Source organism: Ovis canadensis, chromosome 7, assembly GCF_042477335.2.
Source record: "Ovis canadensis isolate MfBH-ARS-UI-01 breed Bighorn chromosome 7, ARS-UI_OviCan_v2, whole genome shotgun sequence".
NCBI classification, from domain to species: domain Eukaryota; kingdom Metazoa; phylum Chordata; class Mammalia; order Artiodactyla; family Bovidae; genus Ovis; species Ovis canadensis.
This window is the reverse complement of record NC_091251.1, coordinates 93550582-93574423: the sequence shown is the minus strand read 5'-3', so window position 1 is coordinate 93574423 and position 23842 is coordinate 93550582. Positions and strand designations below refer to the sequence as shown.

General features: G+C 38.8%; 1 protein-coding gene across 1 annotated transcript in view; it reads right to left on the bottom strand.

The window, feature by feature from the left end:
* SIPA1L1 (signal induced proliferation associated 1 like 1) overlaps positions 1 to 23842 on the bottom strand; it is a 165966-nt gene that overhangs the window by 81278 nt on the left and 60846 nt on the right. Inside the window, exons 5-7 of the mRNA XM_069596926.1 lie at positions 13199 to 13373; positions 3459 to 3562; positions 185 to 342 (exon numbers count right to left, since the gene is read on the bottom strand). Coding sequence (XP_069453027.1) covers positions 185 to 342; positions 3459 to 3562; positions 13199 to 13373 — 437 coding nt within the window. The remainder of the gene's footprint in view (positions 1 to 184; positions 343 to 3458; positions 3563 to 13198; positions 13374 to 23842) is intronic.

The window sequence follows — 23842 nt, the reverse complement described above, 5'->3', positions numbered from 1 at the left end:
AACATGTCTAGGGAATGTCAGTGCCACCAGGTTACGTCATCCTGTGAATTTGGCCATCCGCATGCACAGTTTAAAGGCAGAAATAAATAGCGATAGATTTCCCATTGCCGCTTCCGAAGAGCTGGCGGGGGCCTTCGATGTGGCCAGCCACCAACGCCCATCCAGCAGCCTCTGGAGCCATTACCTGTAACAGACACTATCACTGCAGGGGTTGTGAGCCCTGACGATGACGAAAGCATGCTGGAAGTGGGATCGGATGTTTTTCGGGCTGAATGGCTGTGCTCCCGGCTCTTGGAAAACAATTGTTACAATATCATTTCCAATGTGCCGCTTCCGTAGCAGCTGAAAGAAAACAAAAGCAAACAACATAAATGACGAAGGTCTGCTTTTTCCTCTTCGATTCCCTTCTGTAATTGTATTTAAAACATTCATCTTAGGCAAGGATATCTACACAGCTATCGTCAACATTTTAGCATGTCTTATCATCTCCTCCAAGGAAGACTGCAGAAATGAATATTCAGAAATTTGCATAAAATACATAGTCCATTCAAATAGATCTAACCAATCTCTAGCATATTACGCCAAGTCCTAGCGTCTCCAAATCCTCAGTTTCCATAACAACAGCTTTGTTCCATTTTTATATAAGAAAGAAACTTGCCACGGGGAAGATTTTTTTAAAAGATGAGAACGGCTGAAGTAATTACAACACAATTTATGTTCTGATTCCATTAGCTTCATTTAAAGAAACGGGGCTAAGATGTTTTCTGATAATACTTTTTGTGGCACAAGCTGAAGCTGCAGAAATTAATAATATTCTAACAGTTCTAACAGTTTTATAGCAGGTCAAATTTCAGGTTTAAATAACTGTTTTAATTACAGTGAATGCTGCTTAAGACCACCTTCTGTTTCACATTAAAAGGTGTTCAGGGAAGGTGGCTTTCAATTTCAGACCCTCCGAATGAATCATCCCAGGTCAGTGCCTCTCTGGGAGGGGTCCTTAAGCAGGTTAGCTCAATCATGTGAAGAAAAACTGAACAAAATTTGTATTATTCGTATTTATTACACGAAAGCTCCTACCAGGAGGAGAACAGCTAAACAAGGCCTTTACATAAACTATTCATTAGAGAAAAACTTATATTTATAAATCTTTAAGAAAAATTTCTCCAATGACTTTAACTTATACAGATTACATACCAGTAAAATCAATGATCAAGTATTGGCTGTCGGCCGATATTGGAGAAACAACAGCATTAGATTAGGGTTGAGAATTGGGAGTTAGGAAGTTTGTGAAATGTACTTTTAACCTTAGGAATTTTAAAGCATCCCAAATTATCTTTTAATGAGGCTGTTTACCTCATTTCTAAACATGCTATATTATCAGATGTGACATAAATAAAGGCTACTCCCTATTGACTGCTAAATAAAATATACCTGTTATCAAAGATTATTAATCTATTCAGGATCTTGAACACATCTAACTCAAATACAATCTATCTATGTATATGTCATCCGTACATGGAGGTCATTGCTTTTGATGTATTGTCATCCTTCCTTCAAAATATGGCTTAATATGTTATCTTACTTACTAAATGACCCACACAGAAATAAATCCATCTATCCATCTTGCAATATATGTAATGAAAAAAAAAGACAAGGTTTATAAATCAATACCTGCAAAAAGATTTTAAGACACATTCTTTCTGGTTTTTCTAACCATAATGTGATCTATGTAGATTACAATAAATTCTTTAACTAGAGAATTAAAATTTCTTAATATGCAGACTACCAATTATTTCTTTCATTCTGATTTAGGATCATAATACTTTTGTTTTGACTGGACCTCAAATTGAATCATTTAGATAGCTGTTCACTTAAATGTCCACTAACTCAGCTCAGCACTTTAACTTAAATAAGTTTATAAATAGCTGGATATAAACAACTGCATCTTGTTACTGAATGTTTTACCTCTCCTCCCCCACATTACTTTCCTCTGCTGAACATTGGTTAGTCCCTAAGTCCTGTCCGACTCTGCGACCCCATGGACTGTAGCCCTCTAGGCTTCTCTGTCCGTGAGTTTTTCCAGACAAGCATATTGGAGTGCTTCCTTTTCCAGGGGATCTTCCTGACCCAGGGATGGAACTTTTATCTCCTGCATTGGCAGGTGGATTCTTCACCACTGAGCCACTTAGGAAGCCCTTCTCCATTCAGTAATCAGGTAGAATAAGGCTTCATCTTCCCTTTAAAGATCATTTGCTAATGTTTTTAAAATCTCTCTACTGTCTGGTCAGAATGAGTTTAGTATATTTGTCTTAGCATGGTATTTTCCTCTAAGAAATCTAGAATTTGGAATGTGCATAGAACAGTCAACAAACTCTAGATCAGGGAATTTATCTTAAAATAGGTTCATTTCAGATTTATAGCTGACTCACTGCTTTGTTTCCTACTCTTGATTACTTTGGGAATCAAGAGAGGTAAGATTTTGTTATTGACATGTGTGATGTAATCAAATTTATGTGACAACGTGTTAGGTTTGATCCCTGTTTTGTTAAATTCTATGAAAGAGGATGTGATTCATTCTGCAGCTGGCCTGTGTTCTGTTAGTACAACAATCGACAATAATAAAATCTATGTCCGTTTGAAGGTCAGAAGTGACTTAAGACTGCTGTGTTTGTAAGAGCTATTGAAAGTAGAGTCTATTAGTTCTCTGGGTCTTTTAAGTTTCAACTTGGTATCATTTGTTTTAAAACATTTTAAAAACCAACTACCACCACATACTCTTTGAAACTATACTGCCGGTTTCCATCTTGCTCTGTAACCATCGGCCATTTCTTAGTTTCCACATTTTATCATCTCACTGACTACATTTTAGTAATAGGCATGGTGCTTTTAGATCTTTTCAAAAGAAATCTGTATATGAGGTACACAAATGCAATTGTTACTTATGCTGTTCCCTGAAGGATATGTTTAAAAAAAAGAAAACCAAAAACCACTTCTCTGAGATCCCACTGACATTTATTTTGAATTTTTCTCCAAGTAAGTAGAGGAGACCTCCTTTGAAATCTGAAATGAAACATCAGTACTTTCCTGCCTTGTACACTGGCCTCTTGAGATGAAACTTCACCTACTCATACGTGTTCTCTGTAACCCTGCAGAGTCATCTAATCACCATGACTTCAACTTGCTCTTTTCAGATTTCAGGAAAACCTCAGTCCTCCTGGGTGAAAAGCAAATGATTAATTCACAAAGCCATCCAGGTGGCTGTTAACCTAGAGTTTGTGTCTCTTCATTTGTTTTCAGCTCATTTGCTATTACTTCCACACAAAGTACAAAGCTTCCTGCTGCTGTGACAGGTGCAACATTAAATTCTGGTTTAAGATTTTACAAACTTGCCACTTTGCCTTCTGGGGGAAATGAAAGAAGGGTGAAAAAAAAACACAGAAAACCCAAGGATCTCTTACCTGTTGCTTGTTGTTAGGTGTGTATGGCAGCATGGTAGAAACATGGAACATGATCTCATAGTCTTTGTATGTTGTGTACAGAGAATGGGTTCCAGTGGAGTCAGCTACAGTAAAAAAAAAAAAAGAGAGAGAGAGAGAGACAATTGTAAGAATAGGAAAAAACAGCTCATTTAAGAGAGACATCTCAAAAGGGGGGTGGGGACAGAAAATGGTTTAGGATGAAAAGATCCTAGACAAGATCTGGTATAGGGGTTTTTATCCATTTTTTATACCTGACCCCCTTTGGCAGTCTAGTGAGGCCTATGGATTCCTTCTTAGAAAAATATTTGTAAATGCATAGGTATAATAAAATATGGGCTTCCCAGGTGGGCTCAGTGGTAAAGAATCTGTCTGCCAACGCAGCAGACATGGGTTCGATGCCTGGGTGGGAAAGATTCCCTGGAGAAGAAAATGGCAACACGCCCCAATATTCTTGCCGGCAAAATTCCATGGGCAGAGGAGCCTGGTGGGCTACTGGCCACAGGGTCACAGAAGAGTTGGACACATCTTAGCAACTAAGCAACAACAAAGACAAAATACATAAATTTCAACAGAAATCAATGGATTAAAAAATACTGCTACCAAAATAATTTTAAAATGATGTAATAGCATAAGATTTCTGTAACAAGTTTTAGCAGTAAATCTAATAAATACTATAATTTTGACCTAGTGAAGTGCATAAGCAGTATCTTGAGATACCTCCAACAACAATATGGTATGAAAATACCTATACTTTCGATTGGTAAAATCACAGGTGGAGCCTATACTGCTGTGATTTGTTGCCTAGATTCATAATTGAAGGTAATGCTAAATTTCAACTAGAGATCAGTGAAATAAATGTAAAATTATTTCTCACCCAAGTTCACAGACCCCTGAATTCTGCCCACATCCTTCAAGTTCGGGACCTCTTTTCCAATACTTCTGACTCAAGCAGGAGAACCATTGTTTTGCTCTTAACAAACAGATGGAAACTTAACAAGACTGTAACACAGAGTAACAAAGGTTTTACAGCGATGTCTAATAGTTTAAGACTGCGTGTGTCTGTGCTCACTTTCCTTATTAAAAAAAACAACCTTGACCTCCTTGACTGTTATCAAATCAATGCATCTGTAAACACTTGGAAACCAAAGAGAATTATTAACTGTCCAGTTGAAGGGAAGTCTCTTTAGCCTTGAAGGACCTGGACTTACAGGCAAAATGAACGGAAGTGCATTCATTCTGGGTAAACTCAATCCTCCATCAACCATATTGTTGAGGAGCATTTTAAGAATGATGCAGCAAGTCAAAGCCTCTGGCATGTACCGTAAAGCAGCAGTTCTCAAACTGGAGTGTACCTGGAGTCACCTGAGGGGCTGCTTAAAAGGTAGCCTCCCATCCCCCATGTCCAGAAATACTGCTCCGTAGGTGTGGGGCTGGGCAGAATGATCTATTTTAATAAATACCCTTAGGGGACTTTAACGCAGTAGCTGCACCGACCTTAGGCACTGTTCCAAGAATAGACCGTAACAGCAGTTTGCAGAGATTTGCTAAGATATTCTAGGGCCCTGAGTTTCAACCTTGAGCTTCTTAGAGGATCTTAATTTTGAAGAGGGCATAAAATGCCAACAGTTTTAAAATCAAGATAATGTAGAATAACGCAAGGACTACTTTTGAAAAACTGCGAAAATATGCACCAAAACCTAACTCCCCAAGAAAAATATCTTCTAAATGTTAATAACCACTACCACAAAAAACTACAAATTAACTACAATAAATCACTGCCCAACTTAAGACAGGTCTTGAGTATGAAGAAGGCATCCATTGTTAAAGACTCTTGATATAAATAGCTCCAGAATTCATAGGCACATTTTACAACTTTCAAGTCAATGTGTCAACCTGACGAGTACTTACGTGTGTCTCAAATCAATTTTAAGCAAAATTAATGAACTAAAAAAAGATTTTTTATTACATTTTGTTTTATATGTCTTTCTAATTCTAAAGGCATTACTGTCATGAAAGAAGAGTGAAGATGACCCTGCAGATAATTTGTTTCATATTTATTGTCTTTTCTCTCTTTCCTACACTTGGTGCATTTTATACAACAGATGCTATATGACCAGTCTTCTTCTGGGGAGCTTTGAAAATCCCAGCCTTGCTGATAATTTTAAACAGTTTGGAAGCCGTTTCAAAACTTTTAGTGATGGAAACTAGGGTCAAAACAATGAAATTTTCTTCTCTGAGAAGAAAGGAAATCAAAAATCTTGAAATTACTATGTATACAACAGCATTGCTAAACTTTATCAGAGAAAATGGAAAATGAAGGTTTGTTATATTCTCTGAAGAATAAGGCATCAGAATTAAACAGAATGAAAAGGAAAGAAAATCACAGAAGATGATCATTGCGACAAAAATCTTTTTTCCTCTGGTTGAAAAGAATATGTACTGAGTAATTTCTAAAGGGAAAATATGCTTACAGAAGAGGGCTAAAAAGAAGATAACGCTCCTTCATATGTGTATGGAGCTTTAAAAATTAAAAAATAAATTCAGGCATCTTATAGGTCATCTTGATAATCACGTGCTTTGCCTCCAAATTATACTACCAGTGACTGGTGTGTATCCACTAATAAGGTCAGCCCTCTACACTAAGTCATAGAAAGTAAAATTTCTAATATTCAAACTAGGTGATAAGAAGGCACTGAGTAATTGAGGAATGATAAGAATATTCCTTTCAGCTGCTTTGAAAAGGTGTAGATAAGTGAGAATATCCTACAATAGGCACTTCTATTTAAAGATGGTATGTATAGGTTAATAAGTTTGTAGAAGCAGTTTCAGATATGGTTAATGTCATATTCATTCTTGACTTCTCTTGGTGAAAGTCTTTTGCTTTAAGGGGGATAAAATTTGGATGATAAAGGTGGATGTGTACAAATCTGAATCAGGAAAAAGGTATTCGACTTTTACATAATCACTTCCTGGTCACCAACAGATCTGAGTTGAGAAAAGCTAGATAAAGGAAAATAAGCCTAAGACATTTGATTTTGTGCAAGTTCCTAGTTTTAAAATATTTATGACTACCAGGAGAAAATAAATCTCATGAACTAAATGCAGGCAGACTAAGAAAGCCAACAGAATGAAGAAAGCTTAGGCTCAGTTTGTGAAGGTCCTCACCCCTGTAGAACACAAATAGTGCACAAGACGAAATCTCAGACAGGCAGTGGGACTGATCATCATCCATAGTTTGAAATACCAATAGCGTAATCATCAGCTGGCTGCTAAGGACCATCCATTTAAAGACTCCAGCTCTCCCTAGTACGTAAGCTTGCCTCAGGGCTTGGGGATGCAGAGGTCAGTGCTTGGAAGGAGCACAGTCAGGAGCAAGTATTGACGCCTGGAACACTGGCACGCATTTTAGATGAGACATGCATCTGCCTGTCACTACTGTTTCATCTCCCTCCCAAGTATTTGGGAAAAGCAAGAATCCCATCTGCTCTGGCATCTATCATATTTACTTGCATTTTCTTCAGTGTATCTTTAACCATCATCAGGAGGTGGCTTACTTCACCGAGGATGGGAATAGTCTGTAATAACACCCTTTGCCGTGACAGGAGAAGTCACACTGTGTCAGTTCAAGGGGTGTGCATGTGTGCACGTGTACATGCCTGGGACCGAAGGCTTCTTAAAACCACTAACATCCTGTGCGAAAAAGATAAGCAGTGATGTGGGGTGGGTACTTAAGGAATCAGTCTGTTTTCTACATACAGAGCACTTTGCAAAATACCTGCAATTATCTGGATTCCAACTTGGAAGTGAGACGATCTGAATTCCAACACCTCCAGCATCATTTGCTAAATAACCACAGACAAGTCACTTTACTTCTCTGCCCCTCAATATTCTCACTGTTGTGAGGACTGAAAATAGTAGCCCATAAAAGATGCCTAAGAAACATGCTGATTGGAGTTTAGAATTTTCTGCAGTTGAGATAAAAGGTATAGCTGCCTTAAACAGGGCCTTTTACATATTTCAATTTCTTGGCCAACTGCATCTCAGTAACGCTCAAGAGAAAAACTTGATACTATAACACAGTTCAAAGTTAAGGAGGGAAAAAAAACTTTTCTTCATTCATCAGTCTCTACAACTCCAAACGGTCCTTTAAATGTGCAAAGCATTTAAATAATGCCAGTTTTATTCTTTTATTTATCAAAGGTTAAATATCAGAAATACAGGATTTACTTTCTTTATGAAAAGTCTTAAATCTATTCTAGGACCCTGAAACTTAGTGATCATTATAACATTGCTGAAAAATGGGGGAAGCAACATGCATTCACTAAAATTGTGGCAAATGAATGAAGGCAGAGCTCTGAAGGAATGCTTTTCAAGAGTTTCTAAGTCTCCTGCATGCTGACTTGACAAACGCACCTTATTCAGGAAATAATTTCCCAAATAATAGTCCACATACACAACTTAAAATGAGGGTGGTCTCCAGCTTTCAAATAACAAACTGCTTGGTGGGAAGCTTGTTTTTGTACTTACTGTAGTGGGAGGGGATGGCAATTATCTAGAGGTTATGCCATCCAAATAAGGAAACAAAAAAGGAGAAAAAAATTCACTCTGGAAAGATTTTTCACTTCAGAACTGTTCCAACCCCTGACACAAATGTTGCTTGCTTGCTGGAAGTCCTTATTTATGAAATGGGAAATTGCGACTTCGTACAGAAAATTGGGAATAAGAAGAAATGGTTCAACAGTTTCACCAAACCTTCCTTTCCTTGAGCCTCTCTTTCTTTTACCAAAACACTAAAATCTGAATACGTGACAAGTGGAGCTATCTCTTTAGATTGTTGGGAGTAATTTTAGCCCAAGGGCTCCAGAGAGGGGATGACACAGCCACAAAGCACAGCTCTGGGCTTCACTGTCCTTATTTCGACTTTTATGCTTTCTCTGAATACATCACTAACCATAACACCAGGATATGGCCTCCCCCCTTAATACTTAACCTCGGGCACCCTAGTTAATCCAAAGATGCCTCGTCTGTAAAATGGGGATGACTGGCATCTAGCAGAGTTTGCGGAGATTAAATGAGATGACATATAGAAACTATCTAGGACTTTGGCACTTGGTACAGGACCTGCTCTCCTATTGTAAATAAACAGAAAAATAAACAAAATATCTGAAACAACTTTTTTCCCCTCAAGACATCTTACAATAGGCAGCATTGGATAGTGATCCTGGAGGAAGAAGTATCAAAGGAGATGAGCCTTATGATCCTACCCAGCTTTCTACCGGAAGGTACTTTCAAAACAATCACACAGAGTAGGGATTTGAAGAGAGAAGCCAAAACATGCTGGAGGTCTGGAAGGCTGAGGTGTGGCTGATATCTGCTGGGCACAATACTGAAGAGGAGGAAACGACACAGTGAAAGACGCCCAGAACTCTGCACAGGGGTTCCCTTGAGTCTTGGGCTGAATATTAAGCTGCACAGGCATAGCGTGGGGTTCCAAAAGCCAGGGAAAGAAAAAACATCAGGGTGCATCATGGTACACCATGGTGGCTATAGTAAATAACACTATACAGAATAGCTGAAAGTTGCTAAGAGAGTAGATCTTAAAAGTTTTCACCACAAGAAAAAAAAAACTGCTGCTACTGCTAAGTCACTTCAGTCGTGTCTGACTCTGTGTGACCCCATAGATGGCAGCCCACCAAGCTCCCCTGTCCCTGGGATTCTCCAGGCAAGAACACTGGAGCGGGTTGCCATTTCCTTCTCCAATGCATGAAAGTGAAAAGTGAAAGTGAAGTCACTCAGTCGTGTCCGACTCTTAGCGACCCCATGGACTGCAGCCCACCAGGTATGGTGATACATAACTAAACTTATTATGATGACCATTTGGGAATATACAAAAACACGGAGCCATTATGTTGTACACCCGAAGCTAATATAATGTTGTATGTCAATTATACCTCAATTTCAAAAAAAGAAAGGAAAGAGAAACTATTGGGGAAATAATTACCAGAGAATTGTCAGCCAAACAATTCTCACAGTTCACACAGGGCTGGAAGACATTGAAGTTCTGACCAGCCATAGCAGAGATACTTCGCTGAATATGCTGGTATTCAGGTGCAAGAGAAGTCATGCCTTAGTAGGAGCAGTAAATTAGCCAGAGAGTATAGACTACTCACGAACTGGAGTCAAGACTGCTGGGAGAAATATCAACAATCTCAGATATGCACATAATACCACCCTAATGGCAGAGAGTGAAGAGGAACTAAAGAGCCCGAATATTCACCTCATACCTGATGTGAAGAGCTGACTGGCTGGAAGAGACCCTGATGCTGAGAAAGATGATGGCCAAAGGAGAAGGGGTGGTAGAGGATGAGATGGTTGGAGGGCACATCTTACTCAGTGAACATGAGTTTGAGCAAACTCCAGGAGACAGGGAAGGACCAGGAAGCCTGGTGTGTTGCCAAGAGTCAGACACAACTTAGTGACTGAACAACAACAACTACTCTTTTTTTTTAAACTATGCTTTAAAAACGGAGAAGGCAATGGCACCCCACTCCAGTACTCTTGCCTGGAAAATCCCATGGCCTGGGGGAGCCATGGGGTTGCACAGAATTGGACACGACTGAAGCGACTTAGCAGCAGCAGCATGCTTTAAAAAAGCGTAAGAACAAATAAAGATCAAACTGTTCTGTAACTAACTTAATTGCCTACCAAAATAAAACAACACTATTTAAAGAAAAGGACAAAATCCAGATCCTCAATGATGAAACGTTCACAATATCCAGTATCCAATCAAAAATAACCAGACATATGAAGAAATAAAATGTAACTCAAAAGCATGAGAAAATCTGTTAAAAGGAAACCCCAAATGACAGAGATGATGGAACTAGCATGCAAATAGTTTGAAACAGCTATTATAAATACATTCAAGGCTTTAAAGGACATGAACCTAATGAAAAGAATATGGAAAATGTAAGATTACTCCAAAAAACAAAAAGGGGGGGGGAGGGGGCAGAGAAAAGAAAAAAAAAAGAGAGAGAGAAAGCCCAAATGCAACTTCTAGACTTCAAAATCATAATATCTGAAATAAAAATTTCACTAGATTGACTAATAGCAGATTAAGAAACACGGGAAGAAAAGAAAACACAGTGAACTTAAAAACATTAACAGAAATTTTCCAAATATAAGCACGGGGGCAGGGGAGGAGGAAATATTAAAATAACTTGAGATGATAACTTAGATGCACAGGAAGAAACAAAGAACACTAGAAATTATAAATATGAGAATAAATATAAAAATACTGTGTATAGAAAAAAAATTAAATCACAACTAGTAAGTGACTTAATATATATATAATTGGAGATTCAGAAGATGAGGTGCAGAAAAATAAAATGAGCTTGGCAAATAATGTTTGAATTTGATTAAGACTACAAATCCACAGATCCAAGTGGCAACTACACTGTCACATAGAGAGGGAGAGGTCCTTTAGGAACACACGTTCTGGAAAGCATTTTCTCTTTTTAAGCATTATATTGAAAGAGTTTAGCACAATTCAAGATCAGGTAAGGTGTGGCGAGATCATCTCACAGCACACCAGAGTCTCATCTCTGGGAGTGTCATGGCCAGGAGAAGGCTGCTGGGGTGTGCAGGGGCTGGTTGATCCCTATGTCTTTTGGTCTATTATTGTTTAATACTCCCTTCAGTTATGATGTCAATAGTCCTTCTCAGCTGGGAGTAAGAGATAAACATGCATACCGTCTTCTTCAAGCTTTAGAGTGGAAACACTTTCCTACTTTTCAATGACTTTAGGAAATGAGCCTCTGAAAGGACAGAAAAGGAACCTGTGAACCCTCCTTTTCAGGAGCTATGCCTCAGAAGGTTACCGGGGGCAATAAAGGAGAGTAGCTCAGTGAAAAGGAACCTGCCCTTGACTAATGTATTGCGTAACTGTAAAATGTGTCACTAGAGGCAGTTTACTAATCAAGGTCTTTGCAGTTATTGGGGCAAAATGTGCAAGGTGCTCATTTTGCTTATTCCACTCCCTTACATGATGCCACATTGCTTAGGAATGGCCCTGCTACCTACATTTCTCATATTGTCCTTTCATCAAGAGATGGCTGCTGCTAAGTAGCTTCAGTCGTGTCCGACTCTGTGCAACCCCATAGATGGCAGCCCACCAGGCTCCCCGTCCCTGGGATTCTCCAGGCAAAAACACTGGAGTGGGTTGCCATTGCCTTCTCCAATGCATGAAAGTGAAAAGTGAAAGTGAAGTCGCTTAGTCGTGTCTGACTCTTCGCAACCCCATGGACTGCAGCCCACCAGGCTCCTCCGCCCATGGGATTTTCCAGGCAAGAGTCCTGGAGTGGGGTGCCATTGCCTTCTCCGAAGAGAGAGAGAGATGGCTAGGAACGTGTAAATACACAAATAATAAACGGACTCAATGGACATGAGTTTGAGCAAAATCCAGGAGATAGTGAAGGACCAGGAAATGATAAATAATCTTACCAACTCCGATTCTGACCATTCATTGACAGAATCAAGGCTCTTATTACATTTTCTTCCCAGACCCTTTTAATAGCTCTTTGTGGTAATTATAATTTACATAACACAACAAACTGGGACAATGTGAATGAATTACAGAGTAAATGTCAGAATATCTTGATAGAATTTAAGGGCATATTGAGATTTAATATTTTCTGCAGTCGCAAGCAGAGTATGGAACGTTAAAATAATATTTAAGAGTCTAGGCTATTTATGGTTTTTCATAGGCTCTCTTGCATGTCGTTTCCAAGTTGGCAACAGCAAAACCATGGCAACAGGAAATTCTTCCCTGCAGTGGAGTTTATGAATGCTTTTCTGTTTTCATGACTTGACTCCTTATTTAATTTCCTGTACAGAAAATCAGAGTGATTACTATAGACTGCAATACAGATGTGCTAATCCAAAGACCTTCTCAAAGAAAAACAGGTCACAGGTGTCTATGGATGGATATTGAGATAAAATTTAAAATTTGCTTCCACACAGACACACAGCAGAAGTCAACATACTCTAGATATTTGAGAACCTAACTCTTTTATTAACCACCTGGGAAAACGGAATGGACAAACCTCTATATTCATGAGCTGCCGATAAACAGACTGCTGCACTAGTGTGATTTTAATCAACACATTTTATGAGCCAAACTAATACCAAAGCTAAGAAGCCTGTTTGCTTGGAGATTAAGTTAGACTATGAACAATAAAAACAGAAAATAAACAAAAACATCTCAAGACGGTAAAATATAAAAGTGATTAAGAAAACCCTACAATGGCTGACTACACAGATACGGACAAGGATTATGAAATGCGTTAATGAAAGTCAAGACTTCTGGGGCTTAGGATCAGATGGTTGTTAAGTTGCAGGAGTTTTTAGTCACTCTAACGTTCAGCTAAATACAGTGAAGCTTATGTAACACTATCCAGGAGGAATTCTGCATCATCTCCATCCATTGCTTCCTATCTTTCACACTTCTGATAACACTACTTGTTTTCACATTCCAATCCTAAATGCTTTGATTATGGTCTTCAATTGTCTTAAAGCCAATCGTCCGAGACTGGCTTCCTCTCCCCCATCACCAGCAGTATTCTACAGTTAGTGGCAGTGTTGTTTTACGGGTAACTTAGCAGGCGAACATCAACACAGCAGGAGGACAATAAGCCTGGTAGGAGGGTATAAGTATTTCTTACTTTTGGTGTCAAGCTGCGCGCGATACTTCTCAAATCCTTTGAGCCGAACGCGTTCTCCCAACAGCTGGAGGAATTCCTCAAAGGCTGGGCCGGCTGATTCATTGTTGTACATCTCTTCTTCCGTGCTCTGTCCAGCTTTGCAGTACATGATGCCTACTTTCTGCTGATAGTTCAGCTGTGAAGGCAGGTGATACAATGCATATAAATATAGGCAGATCTACTCTGTCCACTTAAATGCTAGTAAGTCCTGTAGGCCATATGCCCATCAAGTAGCTAACCTCTTTCTTCTCTTGAAACCCTTCTGCTTTTGTTCTTCCCCTTTTTTAAAAAAGGAGGCCTTATGAATTTAATAGTAAAGGTCTATTTTACAAAAGATGCCTTTGGAAAAAAAAAACCTTGTTTTACAACACTGTGTTAGTTTCATGTGTGTAGCAAAGTGATTCAATTACACACACACATGCACACACGTTCTTTTTTAGGTTCCTTTCCCCTGTAGGTTATTACAAAGCATTGGGTACACTGTGCTATACAGAAGGTCCTCCTTGGTCATCTATTTTATATGGCCCTGTGTATACGTTCCTCTTTGGTCACCGTAAGTTTACCAAACAAACTATGGCAAATAAACAACCAAGTTTATTTTCTTTGTCTGTGGGTTTCTTTCTTTTACAAAAATATACTTTAAACTGTTTTGCACTAAAAGCCCATTAAAGTTCTTTTAACATTTGGGGAGGTAAAATTGGAAAAGACTTATCTCCCAAGGCCATTTTTCCAATACACTAAGTTACAAACCTTGGTTATTACCTCTGTGACAGCTATGAGCATCATCAACACTGTACTTTTCAAGTTATTTTTCTAAACGATGAGTCTCTAGATAGAAATTTTAAAAGGGGCCCTCATATGGCAAATCACAACGAAAACAAAGCATTCAAGAAATTTCAATATAACATTAATCAAAACATGTATTCATCATTGAAATGTTTAGTCATCCTATAAACAAATTTTAAAATTGTATTAGTCATTTAAGAAATGAACTTTTATATTAAAATTTAGACATTTAATTCTCCAGTGAAATCAGGGTAATCCATATTCGTGAAGCCTATTTACAGACTAGCACTGCGACTACTGTTATCAATAAATTTTTATCTCATAAAAGGAAAGGGGGAAGAGGCAAAATTTTAATAGCTAACATTTACTGAACAGCCACTATCTGCCAATCACTGTTTAGTGACTAAATTACATTAGCTTTCCTCACAAAAGCCTGCAAATATTACCCCATATGACCAAAAGACAACGAGAAGTTCAGAAAAGGGAACAGTAAGAGACACACAAGATCATGAACTGTCAACCCTGTGATTCGGCTCTACTTAATATAACCAGGATTCAATCAGGCTTGTTTTGCTGAATTTCTGTCACTCCAACATACGTCCACAGCGCCTTATTTGCAATTCCAAAGTTGAAAGGTATAAACCAAACTTAAGTAAACATATTTGGCAGCAAAACTTCCTATGAGCTGACAATGAATGCTGTTTAACTTACTCCTTCCTGTGAATATTCATATCTTTGGAAATATTAACGTGTTTGATGGTGGGGTGCTGCCCCAGATTCCACTGGAACTTGCTCTAAGTGCAAGCATTTTATTACCCTTCTAAAGCTGGATCTTTCTGAATGCGGAAACGTATCTGCTCCTACTGTTTTACACAGAGGACTGTGAACCTAAACAATTCTTTTCAACTTTCCAAATCAAATGGTTCAGAATGGTGGTTAACTAGAAAACGTTATCAGGGAACTCCTGCTTGCTTTAGCCTCTCCTCACTAACTAGTTGACAAGGAAGGTTTGGAAGTTTTACATGACCCGTGGACATGAGAGCTGCTTAGGAGTTCTGTAATTGTGCAGAATTGACTCTCCTCTGCCTACTCCAGTGAGTGCAGGGCAAAGTTCCAGATCTGAAACCTCCAAGTAACTGTGTCTACTGATGTTGGAATTTTTAAAAAATAGCATACAACCTTGCATTATTGCTGCTTCATTTTAATTATTAACAGAAACACTTTTAGGATTTAGTTCATTTTTTTTGGTATGCCACATGCAATTAAAAAAAGAAGAAGAAAAGAGTAAAACCTGCCACATGCCACTGGTAGTTGGGCTCCTTCAAAGGTCTGAATGTGACTAATAGAAGGGAACTCCCACAGGTGGAGCCTTCATCTTGGCTTTCCAATTAAGCTGAGTATCCTATTAAGTCTCAACAGTAGCGTAGGCTCTATGTCTGCTACAAAAGAAGTCCTTAACACAGCCAGCTTCTTACTCTCTCCCTGCAGGGAGAGCTACCAAAGAAAGGAAGCAATCTGGAGAAAGGAAGGAGCTTGGAGTTATTTGCTATTTGGCTCTGTGCCTCCCAGATCAGCCTTCTCAGGCAACAATGTAAAACTTGTTCAGTGGAAAGCATCTCAGTGACCCTGGATTTGTGGGTGGCTTTTTAAACTTCTTAGATAAAGGTCTAGGATTTCACTGCGCAACATTCAAAAGGACTCACTTACTTATATATACAAAAGAGCTCACTTTGGAGAGAAGATAAGCAAGGAAACTTCCCCCAAACCACTGCAGGAGCAGAAGGCAAGCACGAGACAGTGTGCTGCCTTCTTTAGGCGGGTTTCTCATATTCCGGTGACTCCACCCGCAGACAGAACAGACCGATATTTGCTTGTTGTCAAAGGAAAGCTCCTTTAGAAGGATTTGGAAATTTGGTAGAATGTCAAATTTCCTCCAATTTGAAATGGTGCCGAAGGTCAGTGCTCCATCCTTGAAGGTGACACTGTGACTGTACCCTTGGTTTCTGCTGCAATGGAATCAAGGTGGGTGTCATTCTCTGAACTCAGGTTCCGGGAATCCTGTTAGCAACCTTGTTCCCTGCCCAGAACATGAGTAGCTGTAAAGGAGGAGTTATATAAGTATAATAAGGAACATTTCAAGACAAATAGCAACTGGAAATGGAGTTAGAGCTATGGTTTGGGGAGGGCTTGAATTGTTATGATGTTATATAAAACAGGATTTTTTTGAGACACAAGCACATCTATGAATAGATAATACTTTCCTGCAACGATTAGCATGGTTATGATGATGCCAGAAGCCATCCTGGAAACAGGCTGGGTTTATCCAACTGTTTAGGATTTTGCTTCCGGATGTTTATGGAGTCATGCTCTGCAGTTCCATGCTTGCATATGAACTCCATAGCAACTGTTTACACGGAGCACTGAGGGAAGTGTTTGTATTGTAAAAAGCGATTATGGTCAATCCAACAGGACTAAGGTTCTGTTTGAGATGAAAGTGTCTTTCAACAGCCACCAAAAGTGATATGGACTCCCACAGCTGGGAGCAGCAGTATTCAGGGTTGCTGTCTTCTCATAAAACAGGCACTTTAACACAGAATCATAGAAGCAGGTACAGCAAAATCTGGCTTATACAGCCCAGAGTTCCTGGGACTATGCATGATATAGTCAGGGCCCTCCATCCATAGAAACAGGTTTGAATTACCAAGTTCTCAGAGACCTCTTAAGAAGTTCTGAACTTTCACCTCTTCTTCCTGACGTCACAACCAGAAGGCAGCACTAGGGGTGTGGCACAGATCGTGAGAAAACCCCCCATGTCTTCCTTTCTTACAAAACCTTTTTAAATTGTCTGCTTTAATAGGGGGATTTAAAACTTTCCCTGTGAACTGTCTCATCATCTAGCAGTGCTCAAAGTGTGGGTCAGGAACCCTTGAGGGGTGCTTGAGCTTTGCTCCAGGGCAGTTAATTGGAAATAATCTGATCCTTTCAGTTTTTCCTTTTAAACTCACAGGTCTTATCAGAGTACTGTTTAATTTGAGGATAATCCTGTCCCATTATTGAGGGAAAGTCATTCTAAGATTTTACCCAATGCCATGGGAACTATGAGGTTTTCCAGGCTGCCTGCTGAGAGCAGACACTGTTCTCAGCCACGCAGAGGTCTGAGGATTTGCCTCACTCAGTCTTAGGGTGGTTCCTACCCTGGCTGCAAATACTTTCCTCAAATACTCACATTTACTCTGGTGGCTCAGATGGTAAAGAAACTATCTGCAATGTGGGAGACCTGGGTTGGAGACCTGGGTTTGATCCCTGGGTCGGGTAGATCCCCTGGAGGAGGGCATGGCAACCCACTCCAGTATTCTTGCCTGGAGAATGCCCATGGACAGAGGGGCCTGGCAGGCTACAGTCTGTGGGGTCACAAAGTGTCGGACATGACTGGGTGAGTAAAGCACCAGTATCCAGCTCAGCAAATCCTTATCTCCCTGGACTCACATCTCAGTCTTCACTCAGGGAGACCTCTGGGCTTCGACTGGGTGGCCCCTCCTGGCTGAGCAGCCTGGGAACTCAGGCTGAAAGCTGGTGTGATTTTTACTGTTCATTTGGTTCCCATTGTCCTTTGTTGCCAGACTCCAACATCATAAAAACGACTGTTTCATTGGTTTGCCTAGTTTGTAAAAATTGTTTCAGATGGGAAAGTAAATCTAGTTCTTCTCTTTTAATCTTGGCTGGAAATAGAAATCTGCCTCCATTTTCAAGTCATATAATTTCTGGACAGTAAACTGCATCTGTTTGAGGCATACGGTTTAATGATTTCTAACAAACCCACACTCAGTCAAAATACAGAACATTTCTTTTACCCCAAGCCCCCCGGTTCCATTTGCTGTATATGCCTGTATCAACCGACAATCACTGCCTCTGACAATCACTGCCTCAGACGATCACTGTTCCATTTTTTTCCCACTGTAAATTTGTCCGTCTACATTTTTAAAGACTTTTCAGCATTCTAGAAATGTGGCTTCTACCTTTTATGTTTTACAGCTCAGGAAATGGTTAATTTTAATCCAATTGTCTTAATTGTTCTTTGAATGTACTTTTTCCTCTGGCTATTTTTAGACTGTTCTCTTTTTCATTTAATTTCAGCAATTTTTACTACAATGGACCTATATCTGACTTTCTTTGTGTCTACCCTGCGTACCTTAGGCAGAGTTCCTTGACTCCGTTTTGTGTGTGTTTCATCAGTTTTGGAAACTTCTCTAGGGGTATTTCTTCAGACATTGATTATGTCTTGAAATACTGCTTTAATTTCTCTTCCTCTTTTCTGGGAATTCCATTACACATATGTATTCACTGTGGCCCACATGTCTTTCAGGCACTTTCCTGTATTTCTCATGTTTTCTTATCTACATTATTCAATTAAACATTTTCTGGTAACTTCAATTCACCATTTTTCTCTTCTGTTGTGTCTAATGTGCTCTATAAAACATTTGCTGCAATTTTTAACTTCTGGGGTTTTCTTTTATCCCCCTCCAGTTCTAGAATTTCAATTTGATTTTTAAAAAAGCAAATCCAAGTTCTGCAGTGATCCTTGACCTATGTTTTTTATTTCTGCAGGTCCCATGAAATCAATGAAAACTCTAAACAGTAGCCACCTAACTTTTAATCTGTACTTTGGCCACACTTTAGTCCCAAGCCTCTTACAAATCAGCAAATGCCCCAAGAAAAAAATTGCTGCGGAATGATTTAATTTTGATGAATGCAAATTTCTCAATTATTTCTTTTCTAAACCAAGATTTTGATATTATATCTAAGGACGTTTCACTAACCCTTAGGTCACAGATTTTCTTCTATGTTTTTGTCACAGATTTTTAAAGTTCTACATTTCAACCTATGATTCATTTAAATAAATTTCTGTATAGTGTGTGAGGTTAAGTTCATTATTTTGTCTATGTAATTGTTTCAGCACCTTTGTTTGAAAAGCCTGCCTTTCCTCCACTGAATATTTTTATACCTTTGTCAAAAATCAGTTGGATAGATTTGTGTGGGGCTGTTTTTGGTTTCTCTATTTCATTTTTTATTGAAGGATGATAAATGGTACTGTATTTTATTTTCCATTTCCCCATGTTCATCAAAAGAGATCCAACTGATGTTTGTGAGTTGATGCTGAATCACACAACCATGCTGGACACAGCCTGCAGTTCTAACACGTCTCGGTAGATTTCCTGGGGTTTTGTACACAGACTATCACGGTACCTGGCATAGGTACACGTTCGCATTTTCCTTCCCTCTATCCACATGCCTTCCTCTTCTCGCCTTATTGTACTGACTAGACCTTCTAGCACTATGTTGAATAGCAACGGTGGCTGTATACATCTTTGTCTTTACCTTTAAGTCTTTAATCAACTGTGATGTACGCTGCAGGGGTTTTATAGGTGTACTTTGTTTTCTAATCCAGTGGAAGAAGTTCCTCTTATTTCAGTTTATATTGTTTGTGGCCATTATGGCTTTCCTCATCCCAAGATCCCCAGCCAGTCTGCTTCCTTCTTTTCCACCTTTCAGATTCACGTTTGCTTCATATACAGTAGTTGTACTTAGCAAATGCATCTATTCCATGCTTCTAGAAGCAAAAGTCTAAATCTATTTTTTAAAAGCACTGATTATTCTTAGCGGGTAGACTTATCTGAGGCAAGTTATTCTGCCATTAGATATGAAGACCTTATTCATTCTTTAAATCCTCACGATTCATATCGACAGCATTTACGTTGGTTTGTTCTTCATAAACATGATAACTGTTTTAACTACTTTCTAAAGATTTATCACTGTACTGTCCTCCAAAAGAATGACAGAGATTAGAAAAATTCAGTGTTGGGAGTGAAAAACATGTTAATTAGAAACTTTATCCTCATTGGAGTTTACTAACAAAAATCAAACTGCTTTAAAAAAAATGACATATGGATACTGGGAAGGAAAATTGTTTTTTTAAAAATCTGCCTGAAATGCTGTCAAAATTATTTATATACATGTGCACAGATTCTATTTTTATCTTTGACATAATGTAAAGGAAATATTCTAGATACACATTTTATATTCTATACACATATAAAGGAAATATTCAATAAACACATTCTATATAAATATTCTATAATAATATGTTTTGTAAAAGTTTTCACAAAAATAGAAAGCTTCATACTGCTATTAAATTGATGATTTATGTACTTGTATTGATTTGATATTAAGATGAATTTCAGTTATATAGGAATAGGCTCTTCATTGCAGCACCGTTTGTAAGACTGGAATCCATCTAAATGTCTATTAATAGAGAAACTGATTAGATAAACTTTGGTACAGCAACTAAACAGAATATTATGCAGCCATAAAAACAATGGGAAAACTTCCTGTGTACTGACATGGAAAGATCTTCAAAATATATTACTAAGTGAAAATGGAAATGCGTATAGCATGCTATATTTTGTTTAAGAAAAAGGGAAATAAGACTACATATGCATTTTTGGTGTATCTGTATAAAGAAACATCAGAATACATAAGAAACTAATAAAAGCGGAAACCAGAGGGGAGAAGAGAGCTGAGAGATAGGAACAGGGTAGAAATGGGATCCTTCAATGTAAACACTTTGATTTTTGGCTCATGTGAAGGTATTATTAATAGCGAAACTAGCTTTTTATTTTAAAGCTGAATTTAAAGCACAATTCAGTTTAAAATCAAGAAGACTGAAGTATCTACAATCAGTTCCTCAGTCTTTTTGGACTGTGAACCAGAGTCCTTACTGCAGGTCTTAGCCATGCTGAGTTCCTTCACTATAAACTACAGTCTTACTAAGCCAAACGTCTTCCAAACACTACTGCTTTCAGTCATATTAATCATAGACCTTACCTCTAGAAAGGACTCCATTCAGTCACCCACCTATCAGCCACAGCCAGGCAAACAGCATGGATGAACCCATGCAGAGTAATCATTACTTGTGTGCAGACAAGAGAAAGAGACCAATGCCACGGGCTTCTTTCCCTGATCTGATGACTGTCACGTATATTTCTTCCTGATAATGTACATATGGAACCAATCTGGTGGCCTTCTGAACTTTACACAGGCATTAACTGATATCGTAACCTAGAAGAAGATCAAAATTCCAGGAGTGTTTGTTGTTTTGCCAAAGCTTCATTCATAGACAATGTTGTTTTCCCTACGGCTCATTCTTTAACTCCAGATGCCTGAATCAAAGAGAGAAGTGGCTGGTCAAACTCATTTATCATCAATAAAATAATGCACCAGGGCAATGAACAGGCTAAGTCAGCAAAGAATTTCATTTATTCCCTAAACCAAAAGAACAGCACTATTCATTATCAAATAAAGATTGCTTTTTTTCCTTATATCTATTCTTGAGATGTATATTGCAGACCTAATTAGATATGATTATTTTACCCCTTTAACTTCAATAATTTGAAGGGCAACATTTTAAAGAACAGAGAATCCAATAAATGTTTTCATTTCTTTGTATTTTCAATAAGTATCTAGAAAAACAGTGGAGATATTGGTTTAGATAAAATCACTACTATGTACATGAAACTTGACATTTCCTAATGAAAACAGGTCTTCCAATTTTCTCTACTAGAGACTAGCAATTTTACTTTATTTTTAAGTTCTATTCTGATCTTGGTTTTTGCATGTTATACTTAATATTAGGCTCTGCAGCCGGTAGCAATAAAACCTGGAGCCATATTTCCAGTTTCTTCTCCTACTCAAGGGGAGAGAATGGGAAGATGGGGTGCAGAGCGTATTGGGTAAGAAAGCAGACGCTGGAGTCTGAAATGTTTGGATTTAAGATCTGCCTCCAGCATATCCTAACTGTGATCTGGGGGGGGTCCTTCACCCTCTTTGTGCCTCAATACTCTTGTCAGCAAAGCAAGAATAATAGCATATATATCAAAGGATTCTAAGGATTAATTAAAATAATTCATGTAAATTGCTTCACAGTTCCTGGCTTAGTCACTGCTCAATAAAAAAATATCTATTTTTATAACTGCCTGACACTCCTGCTCAGCGGGATTGCTCACTGTCCCATACCCACAAACCAAGTTCCTATCCTGCTGTGCTTTGTTCTCATTGTTCTGAGTCTAGACCACCACATCGCTTATTTTCTGGACCGATGAAAGGTCCATTTCATCCTGACCCATCTGATTAATCGTGACTCGGCCCCACTGGCTTGTTTGTTAACAGTTCTGTTATTATACTCATTATATTAAACCCACCTTTTATTATAGCAATTTATGACTTTGTTTCCTTCATAGGTAAAGACTGTGTCTTACTAGCATACAGTATTTATTAATAAAAATCTGCAAAGAGTGGTTACTGAACATTTACTGGATTTGAAAAGTTATGCTTTTTACTTATAAAAGTAAGCACAAGATATTATACTATCTATAACAGCAAGATGCTTATAAAGATGAAATGAGATAAAGCATGTAAATGGCTGCTGCTGCTACTGCTGCTAAGACACTTCAGTCGTGTCTGACTCTGTGCGACCCCACAGACGCAGCCCATCAGGCTTCCCTGTCCCTGGGATTCTCCAGGCAAGAACACTGGAGTGGGTTGCCATTGCCTTCTCCAATGCATGAAAGTGAAAAGTCAAAGTGAATTTGCTCAGTCGTGTCCGACTCTTAGCGACCCCATGGACTGCAGCCCACCAGGCTCCTCCGTCCATGGGATTTTCCAGGCAAGAGTACTGGAGTGGGGTGCCATTGCCTTCTCCGATGTAAACGGCTACTAACGAGTGATTGTTTTATCATCATTCAGTGTTCACCACGCGCCTGGCATTGCATCAAGTGCTCTGCACGTGTGATGTCCTTGAAACAGGGCCTGGAATAATGATCTTTCACTTTCTTTTCACTTTCAATGTCACTTTCACTGCTGGCAGAATGATCTTTTCACTCCGTTGCATGGAGTAGGTGAGATAAAGGTGTTTTTTAATGACCGATGAAGAAAAACAGCATTAATATGGCAAATCTAAAAGTAACTGAATTACCCGTAGTATTAAAAAGTTGGCAATATATAATGAAATTCTTAATACTTCACAGTGTAGTTTGGAAGATCAAAATAATTTGATATGTGCAAAAAGGAATAGTGAAAGTGTTAGTAGCTCAGTCATGTCTGACTCTGTAACACCATGGACTATAGCTTGCCAGGGTCCTCGGTTCATGGAATTCTTCAGGCAAGCATACTGGGGTTGATTGCCATTCCCCTCTCCAGGGAATCTTTCTGACCCAGGGATCGAACCCAGGTCTCCTACTTTGCAGGCAGATTCTTTACCATCTGAGCCAGAGAAGAAAACTTATAAATCTTACAAGCCAAAGTGAGTACCCTGCAAATGCATATCCAGCATTCAGGACTCCTAAGGCAAAACAGTAATGCCTCTGAAGCCTCACTCCTCTCAAGTGTAAAAGGCCAGTAACTGGAACCTGCCATCCAGGGGTGCCGTGAGGGTTAAAGCAGATGATGCTGGTAAAGAGCTTAGAACAGTGTAATAAGTAAACATACATACTTATCTAAAGTGTCTCCATCATAAGAGATGCTTTCAAATTATCTCATAAGTTAAGATCCAGGACCATGATGGGAAAACTAAATCCTGAGTTAATTCAAATTTGCTAAGTCACAAGCTGTTCTAAATTCATGACGATGTGCAACCATTGGCGAGTTATTTCATGTTCTGATTGCCCTTTAGATGATAATAGAAATGGACATCAATCAACAGTGAAAAGCCCAGGAAGTTGTGAGGAAGCTGAATGTGAAAGCACGGGTTAGCCACAAAGCACATGA